The 16,872-nt window shown below is 45.3% G+C and overlaps 2 protein-coding genes across 4 annotated transcripts in view; one reads left to right on the top strand and one right to left on the bottom strand.

Moving 5' to 3' along the window:
- Window positions 1-16,872, bottom strand: part of ift140 (intraflagellar transport 140 homolog (Chlamydomonas)) — a 140,960-nt gene that overhangs the window by 40,607 nt on the left and 83,481 nt on the right. The gene's annotated exons all lie outside the window — the stretch shown is intronic.
- Window positions 1-16,872, top strand: part of tmem204 (transmembrane protein 204) — a 41,130-nt gene that overhangs the window by 16,525 nt on the left and 7,733 nt on the right. Inside the window, exon 3 of the mRNA XM_041206062.1 lies at window positions 1,753-1,908. Coding sequence (XP_041061996.1) covers window positions 1,753-1,908 — 156 coding nt within the window. The remainder of the gene's footprint in view (window positions 1-1,752; window positions 1,909-16,872) is intronic.

Consider the following 16,872-nt stretch of genomic DNA (forward strand, 5'->3'; position numbering starts at 1 on the left):
AGCAACCATACATTCAGTCCCTTCATCCAACTCATTGATATAGATTGTAAATAGTTGAGGCTTCAGCACTGATCCCTGAGGCACTCCACTAGTTACAGCTTGCCAACCCAAAATGCCCATTTATCCCTATTCTCTGCTTTCCCTTAGCTAACCAATCCTCTATCCATGCTAATATGTTACCCCCTACAATCTGAAGCAAACTAAGTAACTTTTAACGTTAGAACATAGCACTCACCAACTCTGCAATCCAACATTACAACAAGAAAAGCAAATTAAATTACAAGAAACTCTGGGTTGAAAATGAGCCTGTTGTTTAAAATAAAATGTTGTGGAGTCTTCATATATCAATGATGAAATGACCAAGGGAAATGCACTAATGCGTTAAACCTCTGATATATCTATTCCAAAATAGAAACTTTGCTGGGAAGCTAGGGTGTGTGTTCATGTTAATAGGAAATTCCTAACACTGCATTTGCTCATTGGAAACTCACTGCATTGTCTAATAATTAACTATTTATTTATAGCGATTTAAACATTGTGTAAAACTACTGTAACACTACCGTGCAGTAACAAGGTACGGTATTTGCTGAAAGAACAGGGGTCACTGCAGAAGGCGTTGAGTTGTAGTAATATTCATTACATGCCTTACTCCCGCCACCCGACCCAGAATCTCTATTTTGTCTTGAACTGTACAGTGCTGATACAGTCCAACGCTAGTCAGATCATTCCCAGAACAGTCTGAAACCAGACATATATGGAGCAGATTCTGCTAAGGCTCTTTGAACTTAACTCATTGCAAACAGGAAAGGTTAAGGTTTATTATAGATTCTGAATCTGCTGGATTACAGGTTTGTTCAGTGTTCTGACAGAGTTTAGACAAGCCAGACTTGCAGATAGAGTTAGTTACTAAATTGCCACAATTGATTGAAGACTAACAATATAAATAATCTGCTTGCTTAAGAAAATGAGAATATAAAAAATAGAACCAGCAGTAGAACTTACGGCCTCTCCAGACTGCTCTGCCATTCAGCATAATCATGTCTGATCTTCTGCCTCAATTTAGGAGACAGCAGAGTAGGAGAGTTTTTAATAGCTGGATTACTCCATCTATATCGAGCCTGAATGAATTGACTTAACTGCAACTGCTCTAGTTGGTACACTGTCTGAAGTATTTATGGTTGTGTAGGGAAAGAGATTTTCTGAGCTTTAGTCCTATTTTAGGCTGCTTAATTTTAAACCTGTGTCACTAAATCTAAACTTGCAATCTCAGTGAAACACTATTCTGTACCTATACCTCTCATTGTTTTAAAAACCTAGATCATGATTCCCCCACCACCACCTAAACCTTATTTACTTCAAAGGAACCAGGTTCAGTTTCCCAAGATTCTCCATTGTAAAGTCCCAAGACGTGGAACTAGCTCCGGTTCTCTATGACAAGGCAGTAACAACAGTTGAACTATTCACACCATTACAATACCTGCATTAGTCAGTCCCAAAGTCCATCAGTATTGCCATGGTTACACTGAAAGTCCATACCTCCATGCATTGCATGGTGACAGAGTATATGCATGTATCAGGGATGGTGATGCTCACTGCTATTTTCCATTAACGTAGGATCTGTTGCAGCACATTTGATAATTTTCTTCTTAACTGTTCACTTCAGTTGAGTATTGTTTAATGAGGCAATACATGACAGAAGTGGGCATTACTTGGTCTTCTATAAGTTAATCACACTGTTTCCCTCTCCTGCAGTTCAGTTTGACATGATGCGAGCCTGTAACCTGATTGCCACAGTGGCTCTGACTGTTGGCCAGCTCATCTTTCTTCTTGGACTGATGGAACTGCCACTCATTACCCAGGATTCCCAGTGGTGGGAGGAGGCCATAGCTGCTCTGTTTCAACTGTCCAGTGAGTAACACATTTACTTTACCATTTTGAGACCTGCCATAAAGAGCCTGTACAAGCAGCGCCAGAAGCAGTCAGACTGCTACTGTGCTGTCATCACCTCAACAGTATCTTGTACATTTACCTGCTTTCACTTTAGTGCATTCCATCAGTTGCCAAATTTTGCAACTGTCAATCATCATAGAATTATAGATTCATAAAGCACAGACGGAGGCCCATTGTGCCAGTGCTGGCTCTTTGAAAGAGTTAACCAATTAGTCTCACTCCTCTGCTATTTTCCCATAGACCTGCAAATATTTAATTTTCAATTATAGATCTAATTCCCTAATTAAGCCTAAAGTATTGACAATAAATAATATCAATCATATTCACTTCAGCAGACAAATTAATTACATGTTTATAAAATAAGAATGTCATTTTGATATTGTAACAAAGAGGAAACAGAAGCTTTTTTATTTTTAAAAGCTCTGAGTCTGCTGGTCCATGGATGCCATTTTGAAACAAAGTTTATTGGCCAGCATGAAAATTTAGAGCTGTGGGTCATCAGTGCCACACCCTAGCAGATTGCATAAAGTCTGCAAACATCGAGTCTCACTGTCATGCAACAAATTTGCATCCATTCAGCCTGAGGATTTGAACTCCAACATTCAACTGTGGGGCCTCTTAGGATATTATGAAGTTACATCCATGCACTCAATCCACCTTTGAGAAGATTGAAGGAGTGCATGTGAGATCATAATATGCAATTCAGGCCACAATCAGTACACCTCTGGATTACACAACCATGTAGGTAGAGCTTGGGCAGTACGGGCACATTCCTAAATGCAAAATACTCAGATTACTTCTGGGAGCAACCAGAAATGCTGTACCCGAATGGAAATCACAATTTGAACAGCAGGTCACTGTTCCACACTCTCAAACAGCCAGCTGGATGCATCAGTGATAACCTCTAGGGCGGAACAGTCCAAGATTTGCACTAAGTGCGGTAGTGGGGGGGAAAAAGAACATTTTACCTGCTGGCTGCAATGATGGCTTTTCACACCATATTGTCCCAATCTTGCCTCATTAATCATGCATTCCCAGGAAACATGCCAGGTCACTGGTGTCATTCGCCTGCCATGCTGTCACCTCGCCGCTTCCTCATACCAGGTGCCATATTTAAAGTGCAACCATGTGCACACCTCGCAGTGTTTCCTGCCCAGGACTGTTGCACAAAAGACATGGCCCTGAAAGACAAGAAGACTGCAGCTCCCCGTTTCAGCGACGCGTCTCTGGAATGCCTTTTGGACATCATGGAGGCTTGTGAGATGCCTTCTACTCCCGCTCTGGCCGCTGGATGGGCAGCAACATCACCAATCCGGCTTGGGAGATGGTGGCAGCAGTGGTCAGTGACAACACCCTGCAAAAGAGCACAGCCACCCAGTGCTGAAAAAGGATGATCTCCTCTGTTCCACCAGGATAAATCACTCTTCTCAGCACTCTCAACTCACACACTCACAAACCAATTATGCATCCACAGGGATCTCACTCACTGCCAGTTCAAGGGACATCACCATTCATTCACTCATACACACCTTCATTGTCCTCACCCCATCCATGGCATGGCAGGCATACTTATCATCTGTATTCATGGAGGACAAGCTGGCACATAATGAGTTGGAGAGGTCGCAGGCTGGTGGAGGAATGCCCAACATCAAGGTCCTCACAGACTTTGAAAATAGAGTCATCCAGCTAGCCGGCGAAGATTTGGATCATTCCTATGCTGATGGTGAGGTCAGCGGTGTTCAACCAGCAGTGCAACATCCATCAGACAACCATGCTGTGAGTGGTGTCCCATTTCACATGCCACTGCCAAGCACTAATTATCCCTTCTTGCTTTTGCAGGCACATCTGGGAAACAACCCAGGTCCTTGACTCAAGCCCCGGAAGACACCTCAGAAGAGGGATCTGCTGAAACCCTAACTGAAAACCTGTCACAGCGCTCACCTGCACCCTCCACCAACATAGAGGCACACACCTCGGTGGGACCAAGCTTTAGAGTACTTTTGGGGTCGCAATCTGGAGAGCACATTGCACTGTCTGATCCACAGCAGATGGCACCAGGGGCTTCCCAGGTTTCCGGCACTTGGAGGACTCTTGGAGGCCAGAAATCTGCTGAGTCCGAGTCAGATGACGAGCCTCTGGATTCGGTCATGTCTCAGTTGCTGGAGCTGCAAAGGCATGCTTGGGAACATCAGGAAGGGATGTCCACTGCACTCCTCAGATTGCAAGACATGATGGAGGAGTCCATTTGCCTTCAGTCTGAAGTGTTAGTGCCGGCATATCAACACACCGAGGTCAACACTGGTAGGATGGCAGCTGCCATGGAGACCTTGGTCCAGGACATCGGTCCTGCACTGCTGTGCGGATTGACCTCCATCGCTGACACCATAGTTGGCCTCCAACAGTGTCAATGCAAAATGGGTGCAAGGCTCACTCCAGCTTCCCTTTCTCCTCAAGGAGTTAGCCAGAGGCCCTCCGGTACCCATAGGGAGGAGGATCAGCAGGTGCTCACCCTGGTGCCATCCGCCCCGGTGACTCCGGGAGCCTCCGGCCCATCTGAATCCCCTCTTCCTGTAACCCCAGCAGCTCCAGCTCCACAAGCCAAGGAGGGCGCCACGGCCACACAGCCACACAGCAGGACACTAAAAGCAGACTGGGGCCCTCCAGGTCTCCGACCTCCAAGGACGTCCGTAAAGGTCATCACAGACAGGGCTAGCAGTCAGCAGGCTGCCTCCCCCTCCGCCGTGGATGTCGGAGGAGCACGAAGGGGTTAGGACTGTTAAGGAGATGTAGCTGCACAGCCTGGGCATGGGTGTTAATCACTTGTACATAATGTTCACTTTGTTAATAAACTCACAAGAATACCTCCTTGCTTATGGCTCCTTGTTCTGAGGGACAGTGTTTGTGTCGCTCAGATGTGAAACTTTCATTCCTGCACAAGATAAAGGCAGATGCCTCAGTCCAGGGCCTCTTCCCTGTGCTTTGTGCAACCTTTCCCTCACACTGATCGTGCGCCTTCACTGTCACTGGTCACGTAAGTCATGCCTGCACCTCTGGTCCAGTGGCACAGAGTTCCATCATTCTCTCTGTGTGCTTCCAGCAGCTTTGAGGTGCGGCTGGCCCCCCATCAAATCAGCACCGGCGTCCGGTGACAGAGTGGTCCTGAAGGGCTCAGCTCATTAAGGATGCCATAGGATCAGGAGAAGTTAAAGCTTCCCCACTACATCTCCATGATATGATCCTGTCAAGAGCACAAGCGAGGCGCCATCAGCCAGGCAGGAGTCAGGTATTCACATAAGCTATGTGAGGATCTATATGGTGTCCCTACATCATGTTGTCATCCTCCACAAGTCTAGCAGCTATGGGGGCCTCCCAAAAGTGCCTGCCTAGTCTAGCCAGTGCGATGGCCTCATTGCTGTCATCCTCACCTTCAAGGATCTCCTCACCCTCATTCCCGTCGATATTCTCCTCATTGGAGGAGACTTGCAGCTCCTCCATCTCCTCCTCAGCTAGCTCCTCTCCCCGTTGCTGCACCAGGTTGTAAAGGGCGCAGCAGGCAATGATGACGCATGACATCTTCTTTGGATTATATTGCAGGGCTCCACCAGACCGGTCCAGGCATGGAACCTCATTTTTCAACATTCCGATGGTTTGCTCCACCAAGGTGTAAGTTGCGGCATGAGCTTCATTGTACCTTCTCTCTGCTGCACTCTGAGGCCACCGCATGGGTGTCATCAGCCACATCCTCTGTGGATAGCTCTTGTTCCTGAGAAACCAATCCACTAGCTTTTGTGGACCCTGGAAGACATCAGGTATCTGAGACCAACTGAGAATGTAGGAGTCGTGGACACTCCCACGGAACTGTGGGCAGACTTGCAGGTTGCGCTTGTGATGGTTGCACACCAGCTGAACATTCAGCAAGTGGAAGCCCTTGCGGTTGTAGTTGACCGCTTGTTGTCACGGAGATCTAAGTGCCACGTGAGTGCAGTTGATGGCACCCTGCAACTGTGGGAAACCTGAGATCTGGGAAAATCCCAGCTCTCTTGCTTCCTGGCTTTCCTGATCCTGGGCAAAATGCACAATGTTGTGTGCCTTCGCAAAGATGGCGTCCATGACCTCATGGATGCAATTGTGCATGGAGGCTTGCGATATTCCACGCAGGTCACCTGTGGAGTCCTGAAAGGAGCCACTGGCATAACAATTGAGCGCCATGGTCACTTTCACAGCCACTGGCAGTGGATGCCCTCCATGTCTCTGTGGCACCAAATCCTGATGTGACAGACCATTTCCCTGGACATGTAATCTTTGGCGACACTGGTTCTCTCGGTCATTTGCAGGAATGACAAGCGCTGTCTATAGGCCCTAAGTCCAGCTATGTGCCAATGAATGATGGCTCGCTGTGGCTCTTCAACAGAGTGCGCAGGAGCCCCAACCACCCCTTCTTCTTGAGGGTGCTGCTCCTCCCTCTGCCCAGCCAGGCACCTCTGTCATTCTCTTCTCTTTCGACTCTGCTCTCTGTAAGCCATGAGACATACAGTTAGGCCCCCAGGCTCCATGCTCCTGATGTATTCCTCTTGCAGGATGAAAGAGACAGACACGTGGGTTAGCTTGGGAGTTCTAAGAACCTCTTTTAGTTAAGTCTGAAAGCCCCTTAATACTTCCCAGATTATGCTGGCCAAAAATAATAGGGTAGTAATAGTGGGGGATTTCAACTTCCCTAACATTAGCTGGGTTAGTCATAGTATGATAGGTTTAGAGGGAGCAGAATTCTTAAAATGCACCTAGGAGAGCTTTTAAGCCAGTACGTAGAAGGTCCGACAAGAGAGGGGGCGGTCCTGGACTTAATTTTAGGGAATGAAGCCGGGCAAGTGGTAGAGGTATCAGTGGGGGAGCAATTTGCAGGTAGTGATCATAACTCTGTTAGATTCAAGGTTGTTATGGAAAAGGACAAGGATGGGCCTGAAATCAGAGTTCTAAATTGGGGGAAGGCTGATTTTAATAAGATCAGATATGGTTTGGCCAGAGTGGACTGGGAACAGCTACTTTTAGGTAAATCTGCGTCAGAGCAGTGGGACTCATTCAAGAAGGAAATAGGGAGAGTACAGGGCCAACATTTCAGTAAAGACAAAGGGTGGGACCAACAAATCCTGGATGTCGAGGGATATACAGGATTGGATAAAGAGAAAAGGGGAGGCTTATGGCCGATACCAAGGGCTCAAAACAGTGGAAGCCCTAGAGGACTATAGAATATGTAGAGGGGGAACTTAAAAAGGAAATTAGGAGAGCAAAATGGGAGCATAAAAAACATTGGCAGGTAAAATAAAGGAAAATCCAAAGTTATTTTACAAGGACATTAAGAGTAAGAGGATAACTAGGGGAAGAGTAGAGCCCATTAAGGACCATAGTGTTAATTTGTGTGTGGAGCCGGAAGACGTAGGTAGGGTTCTAAATGAATACTTTGTGTCGGTGTTCACAAGTGAGAGAGATGACATGGGTATGGAAATCAGGCAGAAGGACTGTGATACAATTGAAGAAATTAGCATAGAAAGGGAGGAAGTTCTAAGTGGTCTGGCAAGCTCAAAAGTAGATAAGTCTCCAGGTCCAGATGAAATGTATCCCAGGCTGTTGAGTGAGGCAAGGGAGGAGATAGCAAGGGCACTGGCAATAATTTTCAATAACTCTCTGGCCACAGGAGAGGTGCCAGAAGACTGGAGGATGGCCAATGTGGTGCTGTTATTCAAGAATGGTGGAAGGAGTAAACCAGGAAACTACAGACCAGTCAGTCTAACCTCAGTAGTGGGGAAACTATTGGAAGCAATTCTGAGGCTCGGAATTAATCTACACTTGCAGAGGCAGGGATTAATTGAGGACAGTCAGCATGGTTTTGTTAAGGGGAGGTCATGTCTGACCAATTTGATTGAATTTTTCAAAGAGGTGACCAGGTGTGTAGATGAGGGCAATGCATTTGACGTCATCTACTTGGACTTCAACAATGCTTTTGATAAGATCCCACATGGGAGACTGATAACGAAGGTAAGAGCCCATGGAATCCAAGGCAATTTGGCAAATTGGATCCAGAATTGGCTGAGTGGAAGGAAGCAGAGGGTGATGGTTTTTGTGACTGGATGCCTGTGTCCATTGGGGTTCCACAGGGATCGGTGTTCAGTCCCTTGCTGTCTGTGGTATATATAAATGATTTAGACTTGAATGTAGGAGGGTTGATCCGTAAGTTTGCCAATGACATGCAAATTGGTGGGGTGGTAAATAATGAGGAGGATAGCCTTAGATTACAGGAGGATATAGACAGGCTGGTCAAATGGGCTGATCAGTGGCAAATGGAATTTAATCCGGATAAGTGTGAGGTGATGCACTTGGGCAGGATAAACAAGGCACGGGAATACACAATGAATGGTAGAATCCTGCGAAGTACCGAGGATCAGAAGGACCTTGGTGTGCATGTCCACCGGTCCCTTAAGGTAGCAGGACAGGTAGATAAGGTGGTTAAGAAGGCATATGCCTTTATTAGCCAAGGCATAGAATATAAGAGCAGGGAGGTTATGCTGGAACTGTATAAAATGCTGGTTAGGCCACAGATAGAGTATTGCGTGCAGTTCTGGAATCTGCATCACAGGAAGGATGTGATTGCACTAGAGAGAGTGCAGAGGATTTACCAGGATGTTGCCTGGGCTGGAGAGTTTTAGTTATGAGGAGAGATTGGATAGACTGGGGTTATTTTCCCTGGAGCAAAGGAGATTGAGGTGTATAAAATTATGAGGGGCATAGATAGGGTAGACAGGAAGGAACTTTTCCCCTTGGTGGAGGGATCAAAAACCAGGGTGCATAGATTTAAGGTAAGGGGCAGGTGGTTTAAAGGGGATGTGAGGAAGAACTTTTTCACCCAGAGGGTGCCTGAAAGGGTGGTCGAGGCAGAAACCCTCATAGCATTTAAGAAGTATTTGGATGTGCACTTGCGATGCCATGGCATGGCATACAAAGCTATGGGCCTCGTGCTGGAAAATGGGATTAGAATAGTTAGGTACTTGTTTGACCGGCGCAGACTTGGTGGGCCAAAGGGCTTTTCTCTGTGCTGTAGACCTCTATGACTTGGATGGCCAGAGCTTAGTGCGCTGCATGGCTGCCTGAAACCCCACCCACCTCTGCCCTACTCCCCCTGACCGATTGACAGCGGCTTCGGCCACTGGATTGCATGTTATGCTGTCAGCTGAGACGTAGGCATTCTCTTAAACTGCACTGCAAGGTTGCACTGTTAGCTTGAACCCTGTGGAAGATTGGTCCAAACCTGAATGATGACATTGCTAAAGGCTGTGAGCACCTCCAGCAGTGACTGCTCCATGGCTAGCCTTCGCAAGGAGATTGTACAACATGCCCAGTCGTCCAATTGTTCGACAGTCCAATAAACTTCTCATTAGCTTGCAGTCTGTGCCCAAAGGAACATTTGATGGCACTTTCAGGCCTCTGCATTGCTTGAGTAGGCAAATAAGCCAGTGGCCCGACTTCAAGCATGTCAATGTGGCTGCGCCTGAACTGTCTCAGCTGCAGAGGAATGGTCACTTTATACAAGGTTTCGCTGATGCTTTCCTCCCTGCACCCTCCGCATGTGCTTGTGAACTACCATCAACCACTCTGCAGTCCTTGCCCCCTGCAACTCGCCTCAACCGCAGTGCAGCCTTTCCCACCCCCCCACAAAAAACCAAACTTGCCTCAACTGCAGTGCAGCCCCTACCCTGGCACCGCACTGTCAGTCAGCCGGGAAAATGCGACTTGCTTGTGCCCTCACTTGGATGTGCAGTGCCTCAACCTCAAGGTCCAACAGGTGACCCTCGCAAGCACTGCGCAACTTTACTGTGCACGCACCTCCAAATTCTCCTCGAAGTGCAACTCGCCAGGTGCACACCTCAAAAATGCAGTTGCGAAGCCTGTCATGTACTCGGGTGATCCAGCATTGGGGGATCATTCCGGCAAGCTGGACTTATAATGATACGCAGATGTATTGCAATGAAGTTCCTGATGCCCATTAGCGGGAAACGCAGCCCCCATCAAAGAGCGGAGCAGACGATTGTAAACGTGTTTCACTATGGCGTGATACCAATTTTTGGCCGTCCCACCATATTGTCCACTCAAGCCTGACAACAGCAGGCATGGAAAATTCCATCCCCAGTTGCAGATTATCTATCTAACCCATTTTTGGGGTGAGCGGCCAGTCACCAACTGTATGACAAAGAGTGACTGACGTTGTGGGTGAGAGGGGAGTGGGATAGTGAGTTGGCATTTCACATTCTCAGAAGAAAAACTAATATTACTGGGGGTCATTTAGTGCGATACACATGGTTTTCCATTGGGTTCTGATTTCTCTATACAAGGATGGAGCTGTAAAAACAATCCATGCGTAGCCACGCATCTCAAACCACCAAGTTTCAGTGATTTCCCTGCACAATGAAAGCAGGGAAACCAAGAAACCCCCTCACAGGTGCAGCAAGATGTAGAGAGGGAGCTCCTTGTTGGGTCAGGACAGCTGCAAAACCCACAGCTTTTTGTGGTGGAGGTGGTTCACCATTCCCACCACAGCTCTCCTTTTCAATATGCAAATGAAAGTAATCATAATATTACTATCATACTCAGTTATAAGGTGTTCCCAAGGCCAGGAATTTCACAAGAACTTCAAAAGAATTCTTTTCACTCTAGTGATACAATTTTCTGATTCCATCCTATAATCCCTTAACAATCCTGATCAAAGCATAATCTTTATTCAGGGAAAATAGCTTTGAAATCTGGAGCATGATTCAGTGACCTGAGACACCCCAGCAGGACAGGTTGAAAGCTGCTGGGTTTCAATCAGCATTATGTTTTTGAAGTCACTATAATTGGGTAATTTTCTACACACCAAATTCTCAGAAAGGTTGATAGCCTTGACCTCCAATATTCCTTTATTGATATCCTGAGGGCCAGGTTAAATGTTGCCCATGTTACAGGTCAGTAAAAGTCAGAGAGATAACAAATTAATTATTTAATGATTAAAAGCAAAATACTGCGGATGCTAGAAATCTGAAACAAAAATAAAAATAGCTGGAAAAACTCAGCAGGTCTGACAGCATCTGCGGAGAGGAATACAGTTAACGTTTCGAGTCCATATGACATCATCAGAACTGAGGAAAAATAGAAATGAGGTGAAATATAAGCTGGTTGAGGGGGGTGTGACAGGTAGAGCTGGATAGGGGGCCAGTGATAGGTGGAGGCAAAGAAGAGATTGCCAAAGATGTCATAGACAAAAGGACAAAGGATAGTTGACAGTGGTGATATGAGCTAAGGAATGTGCTAACGGTGACATTAAGAGTAGAAAGCAGGACGAGAAAGTGACAGATAGCCCTACTGGGGATGGGGTGGGGGGAAGGGATCGAAATAGGCTAAAAGGTGGAGATGAAACAATGGATGGGAATACATTTAAAAATGATGGAAAATAGGTGGGAAAAGAAAAATGTATTTAAAAAATATAAATAATTAGAAAAAGGGGGATCGGAAAGGGGGTGGGGATGGAGGAGAGAGTTCATGATCTGAAGTTGTTGAACTCAATGTTAAGTCCAGCAGGCTGTAAAGTGCCTAGTCGGAAAATGAGGTGCTATTCCTCCAGATTGCGTTGAGCTTCACTGGAACATTGCAGCAGGCCAAGGACAGACATGTGGGCATGAGAGCAGGGTGGTGTGTTGAAATGTCAATAACAGGGAGGTCTGGGTCATGCTTGTGGACAGACCGAAGGCGTTTTGCAAAGCGGTCACCCAGTCTGCGTCTGGTCTTTCCAATGTAGAGGAGACCGCATTGGGAGCAGCGAATGCAGTAGACTAAATTGAAGAAAGTGCAAGTAAAATGCTGCTTCAGTTGAAAGGAGTGTTTGGGCCCTTGGATGGTGAGGAGAGGGGAAGGGGAAGGTGTTGTACCTTCTGTGGTTGCATGGGAAGGTGCCGTGGTAGGGGGTTGAGGTGTAGGGGGTGAGGGAGGAGTGGACTAGGATCCATTATTTAGTGGATCAGCTAACTACCCTAGGATAAAGAATGGCTGAGGGAAAGGTAACTTTCAGGTTTAAAGTTAACATGTTAAAGGCCAAACGTCAGTCTTAGCCAAAAGTATAGATTTCTAATACAAATTCTTTCCAGAATGACATCCCAAGATAGTTTTATGTATATGTGAAATTTTCTCATTGAGGAGGAAATGCAGTCTCTGTGTTTATACACTATTCCATTGACAATCAGAGAGTTGCAGAACTGTGTCATTCTGTGGAGCTACTAATTTTAGCTGCCGGCAATTTGCACTCGCTGCCCAATGTCTGCTCAGAGTGTGATGAGCGACTGGAGGGCGCCAGGATATCCCGATCCAGAGGCAGGAAATGCCTGTTATTACCTGTTACGCAAGCTGAGCCTTGAAGCCCTGCAGAGAGCCTTGTCTGAGGCCCAGGGAAACCAAAGTCTGCGGGCAAAAAAATCGCTACACCACAAATCACTCAGCGGCTCACTGCAGCTGAGCGAACAAGCACGTTGCCACTAAGTATCAAGTTATCAGAGATATTAACTTTGCAGAAATTTATATTAAAACACTTCTTCCCAAGTGGAGAAAAAAGACAAGGTCAGAATGTTAATTGAACCTAAAAAGTTTAAAAGATTTGATAATTAGGCTATTCTCAAACAGTCTACCCATTCAACACCAAACGTTAAGCAGCCTAGCACATCATAGGCAGGCAATGGCTGCAGTGAGCACTGCACATGAATTAAATTATTCCAAATGTTTTTTTCTGACTGATGCTCAAGCATTTTGGTTACATACAAATACCCAAATATATTTTGTGAAATACAAAGCTTGTAGATGCAAAAGAGTGTGCTGTCCTTTAGCCTGTACAGGGCAGATAGTGAATTTACCACTTATACAGCACTTGGATATTGCATGAAAATAAGCAATGCTGTTTAATTGGCTGGAATACGATTGAAAGGCAAAACTGCAAGGGGAGGACAAGAGTTCTAAATGACATGGTTGGGCACTCGCAGCCTCCATTCCATGAAGTCCTAAGACTGCACTTACTGAGGTCAGAAATCCCCCATTGTCAGAAATCAAGCAGAACTGACCTGGCAAATCAGGGTTCTGGGACAGTGAGGTACATTTGGACCTGGTAAATCGGAGCTCCAGGACAGTGGGGTACACTTGGATCTGGTAAATTAGGGATATGGGACAGTGGGGTACATTTGTCAACTCCTGTTGTGTTAGGAATTTGTGAAATTACTCTCTTTGGCAGATGAAGTTCAATGCGGAGAAGTGTGAGGTGATGCATTTTGATAGGGAGAACATGGACGGACAATATAAAAGGGGTGAAATTTTGAAGGGGGTGCAATAGCAGAAAGACTTGGGTGTATGTGTGCATAGATCATTGAAGGTGGAAGGACAGGTGGAGAGAGCAGTTAATAAAGCATATAGTATCCTGGGCTTTATCAATAGGGGCATAGGGTACAAGAGCAGGGAGGTTATGCTGGATTTATATAAGACACTCAATAGATCTCAGCTGGAATATTGTGTACAGTTCTGGGCACCATATTATAGGAAGGATGTGAACACATTGGAGAGAATGCAGAAGAGATTTACAAGAATGGTTCCAGGGATGAGAAACTTCAGCTATGAGGATAGACCCTAGAGGTTGGGACTGTTCTCCCTGGAGAGAAGACGGCTGAGAGGAGATTTGATAGAGATGTTCAAAATCATGAGGGGGCTGGACAAAGTAGATAGGGAGAAGCTGTTCCTACTTGTAAAAGGGTCAAGAACGAGAGGGCACAGATTTAAAGTGATTTGCAAAAGAAGCAAGTGTGATGTGAGAAAAAACATTTCGCACAATGAGTGGCTCGGGCATGGAATACACTGCCTGGAAGTGTGGTGGAGGCAGGTTCAACTGAGGCATTCAAGAGGATCTTAGATGATTATTTGAATAGAAACAATGTGCAGGGATTTGGGGAAAAGTCAGGGCAATGGCATTAGGTCATAATGCTCATGTGGAGAACCGGTGTAGACATGATGGACAGAACGGTGTCCTTCTGTGCCGTTAAGCTTCTGTGATTCTGTGAATTGAATTCATGAGCTTTTATAATGAATTGGTTCATTAGCTGCCAACTTGCAGTCCTTCTGCCTTCAAGTTTCCTTGGCACAGGCTCCTTGCAGTAAATGTCCCTACCCTCTGCCTCACCATCCTTGTGGCAATCTTTAAACTGCAGGAAGGAAGTTTCCACAATCCACCGGCAGGTTCCCATATCACACAGCTAAAAACACACAACCCACTGTGGATAGACCGGATGGGATTAATTTTATTGAACAAAAACAGTCTTTCCACATTTAATTTGAACTAAGAGAATGTGGAGGAGTTTATGTGAAGTATACATAAACAAACACATACACATGCATATATACACACACACATCACAAAATCTAAATGAAAGATTTTAAATAATCAATGTAATAAACTATTGCACAGAGACAGCATTGTGATTAATTGATCTCAGACATACAAAGTGCAATTATATCCAATAATCAGCTACACAGAGTGAGCAGAAAAAAGCAGAGTAAGGCACAGAAGTTAATCCAGTTGTTTTGGTAGTTTGGTTATGCTGGTGGATGTGGAGAGAGAGAGAGGAGGAGAGATTGATGAAGAGAGAGAGAGAGAGAGAGATAGAGATGGGCATAGAGAGAAGGAGAGGGGAAGAGGTGAGCGTGGAGTGGGAGAGGGGCAAAGTTAGGTGTGGAGAGCGAAGTGGGGGTAAAGAGGAGGAGGTGGGAATAGAGACTGAGGGGCGGGCATGGAGAGAGAGATGGAAAGAGTTGGACAACATCATCTGAAGTCATGGTGTCAGTTTCCATATGGACGCTGATGATACTTGTCCAGCATCCAGCACTGGATGAGTAGAAATTTCCTCCAATTATACATTGGGAAGACGGAAGCCATCATCTTCAATACCTGTCACAAATTCCATTCCCTCACCACCAACTTTATCCTTCCCTTTGCCAACTATCTGAGGCTTAACCAGACTGCAGCTTTGTTGTCATATTTGATCCCAAGTTGAGCTTCCAACCACATATCACTTCACCTGAATCCCACCTTGCATCAGTATACCTGTTCTTCAAATCCTCATTTGTGCCTTTGTTATCCCCAAACTTGATTATTCCAACGTAAAGTAGCCTTAGGGCATTTCATCACGTTAAAAGCATATAACTGCAAGTTCCTATTGAGAGAAAGGTGGGTGAGGAGGTCTAGAGAGGGAGAGGTGTGGGGGGTGATGCGTCTTGGAGAGTTTGCTTGGACTAAATTGATTGCAAAAAGCAAAGACAGGTCAGGGAGGATGTCTGACCCTACAGCAATGTGGTGGCACAGCGGGAATCTTTGCTTGATTTTGTTCTACATACATCAGGAAAAGGCTATGCATCTGATATATTGTGTACAGTCTGTTCAGTCAATCTCCAACGTCTGGCAGCGAAAACCACATGCAATTCCCGTAATGTAACATGTTTACAGGAGTGGGACGCAAGTGGCAACCCGGGGGACAAGCATACCAAATGTTCTGTAAGACAAAAACTGGCATATTCCTTAGAACAGGAAACTTGAACTTGTTCTTCAAATGAAGGTTAAACAGCCCCTTCTCCCATTTCACTATCTGCTTCCTTCCCCAGTGGGAAGGACTAAAAGATGCTGTATCGTGAAGGATGGGAAATGAGGTTAAATAATCATCACTCACTCAGCACAAAAACTAAAATAAGCTTCAACAGTGTGTCATAATTCATGTTCCATTTAAAAAGAGAGTTAAAAGGAATTATGATTAACTTCAGTGGTTTTTCTCGGTCTTCATAGTTTGAAGAAAACTTGTTTAAACCGGCTGCAGGCAGCATCAGTGAGAAGAACCGGCTTGGCTGAGTTACTGAGGCACCTTGATTGAGAAGCTGCATTTCTCATTTACCTGCAGACCTTCATTTATAACACTAGCTCAACTCAATTCCCATAGAAAAAGGTTTCTGCTTATGGTGCAATCCAAATATTGTGGTTATAAATTGATTATTAGTTTGATTTGGTTTATTGAAAATCATTATGGCAGCAGGTGCCGAATTGTGATGACAATACAAATAAAACAAGTACTCAGAATTCATAACATAGTTATAAATGCAAAATAGTCACTAATGAATTCAATAGTGAATTCAGGAGAAACTACTTTGCCCAGAAAGTGGTGAAAACGTGGAACTTGCTACCATGTGCAGTGTTTGGGGTAAATAGTAAAGATGCATTTAAAGAGAAGCTAGATAAGCACTTGAAGGAGAATGCAATAGGATAACATGCTGATAAAGCGATATGATGAATGGTGAAGGATACTTATGTGGAGCAGAAACACCAGCATAGACCTGTTGGGCCGAATGACCTGTTTCTGTGCTGCACATCCTATGTAATTCAACATAAGTCCATAACAAAATTAAAGGCAAATCGTAAACAAAAACAGAATTACCTGGAAAAACTCAGCAGGTCTGGCAGCATCGGCGGAGAAGAAAAGAGTTGACGTTTCGAGTCCTCATGACCCTTCGACAGAACTTGAGGCAAATCGTGTTTGACTAACTTGATTGAGTTTTTTGATGAGATAACAAGAGAGGGTTGATGAGTGTTATGCGGTTGATGCCACATACATGAACTTCCAAAAGACATTTCATAAGTTGTCACATAATGGCTTGTATCAAAGTTGAAGTCTATGGAATAAAACTGACAGTGGCAGCATGGATATGAAGTTGGCTGAGTGACAGGATACAGGGTAGTGGCTGATTTTCAGACTGCAGGAAGGTATATTGTGGGGTTTCCCAGGGGTCGGTACAAGGACCGCTACTTTTCTTGATCTGTACTAATAACCTAGACTT

Source organism: Carcharodon carcharias, chromosome 15, assembly GCF_017639515.1.
Source record: "Carcharodon carcharias isolate sCarCar2 chromosome 15, sCarCar2.pri, whole genome shotgun sequence".
NCBI lineage: Eukaryota > Metazoa > Chordata > Chondrichthyes > Lamniformes > Lamnidae > Carcharodon > Carcharodon carcharias.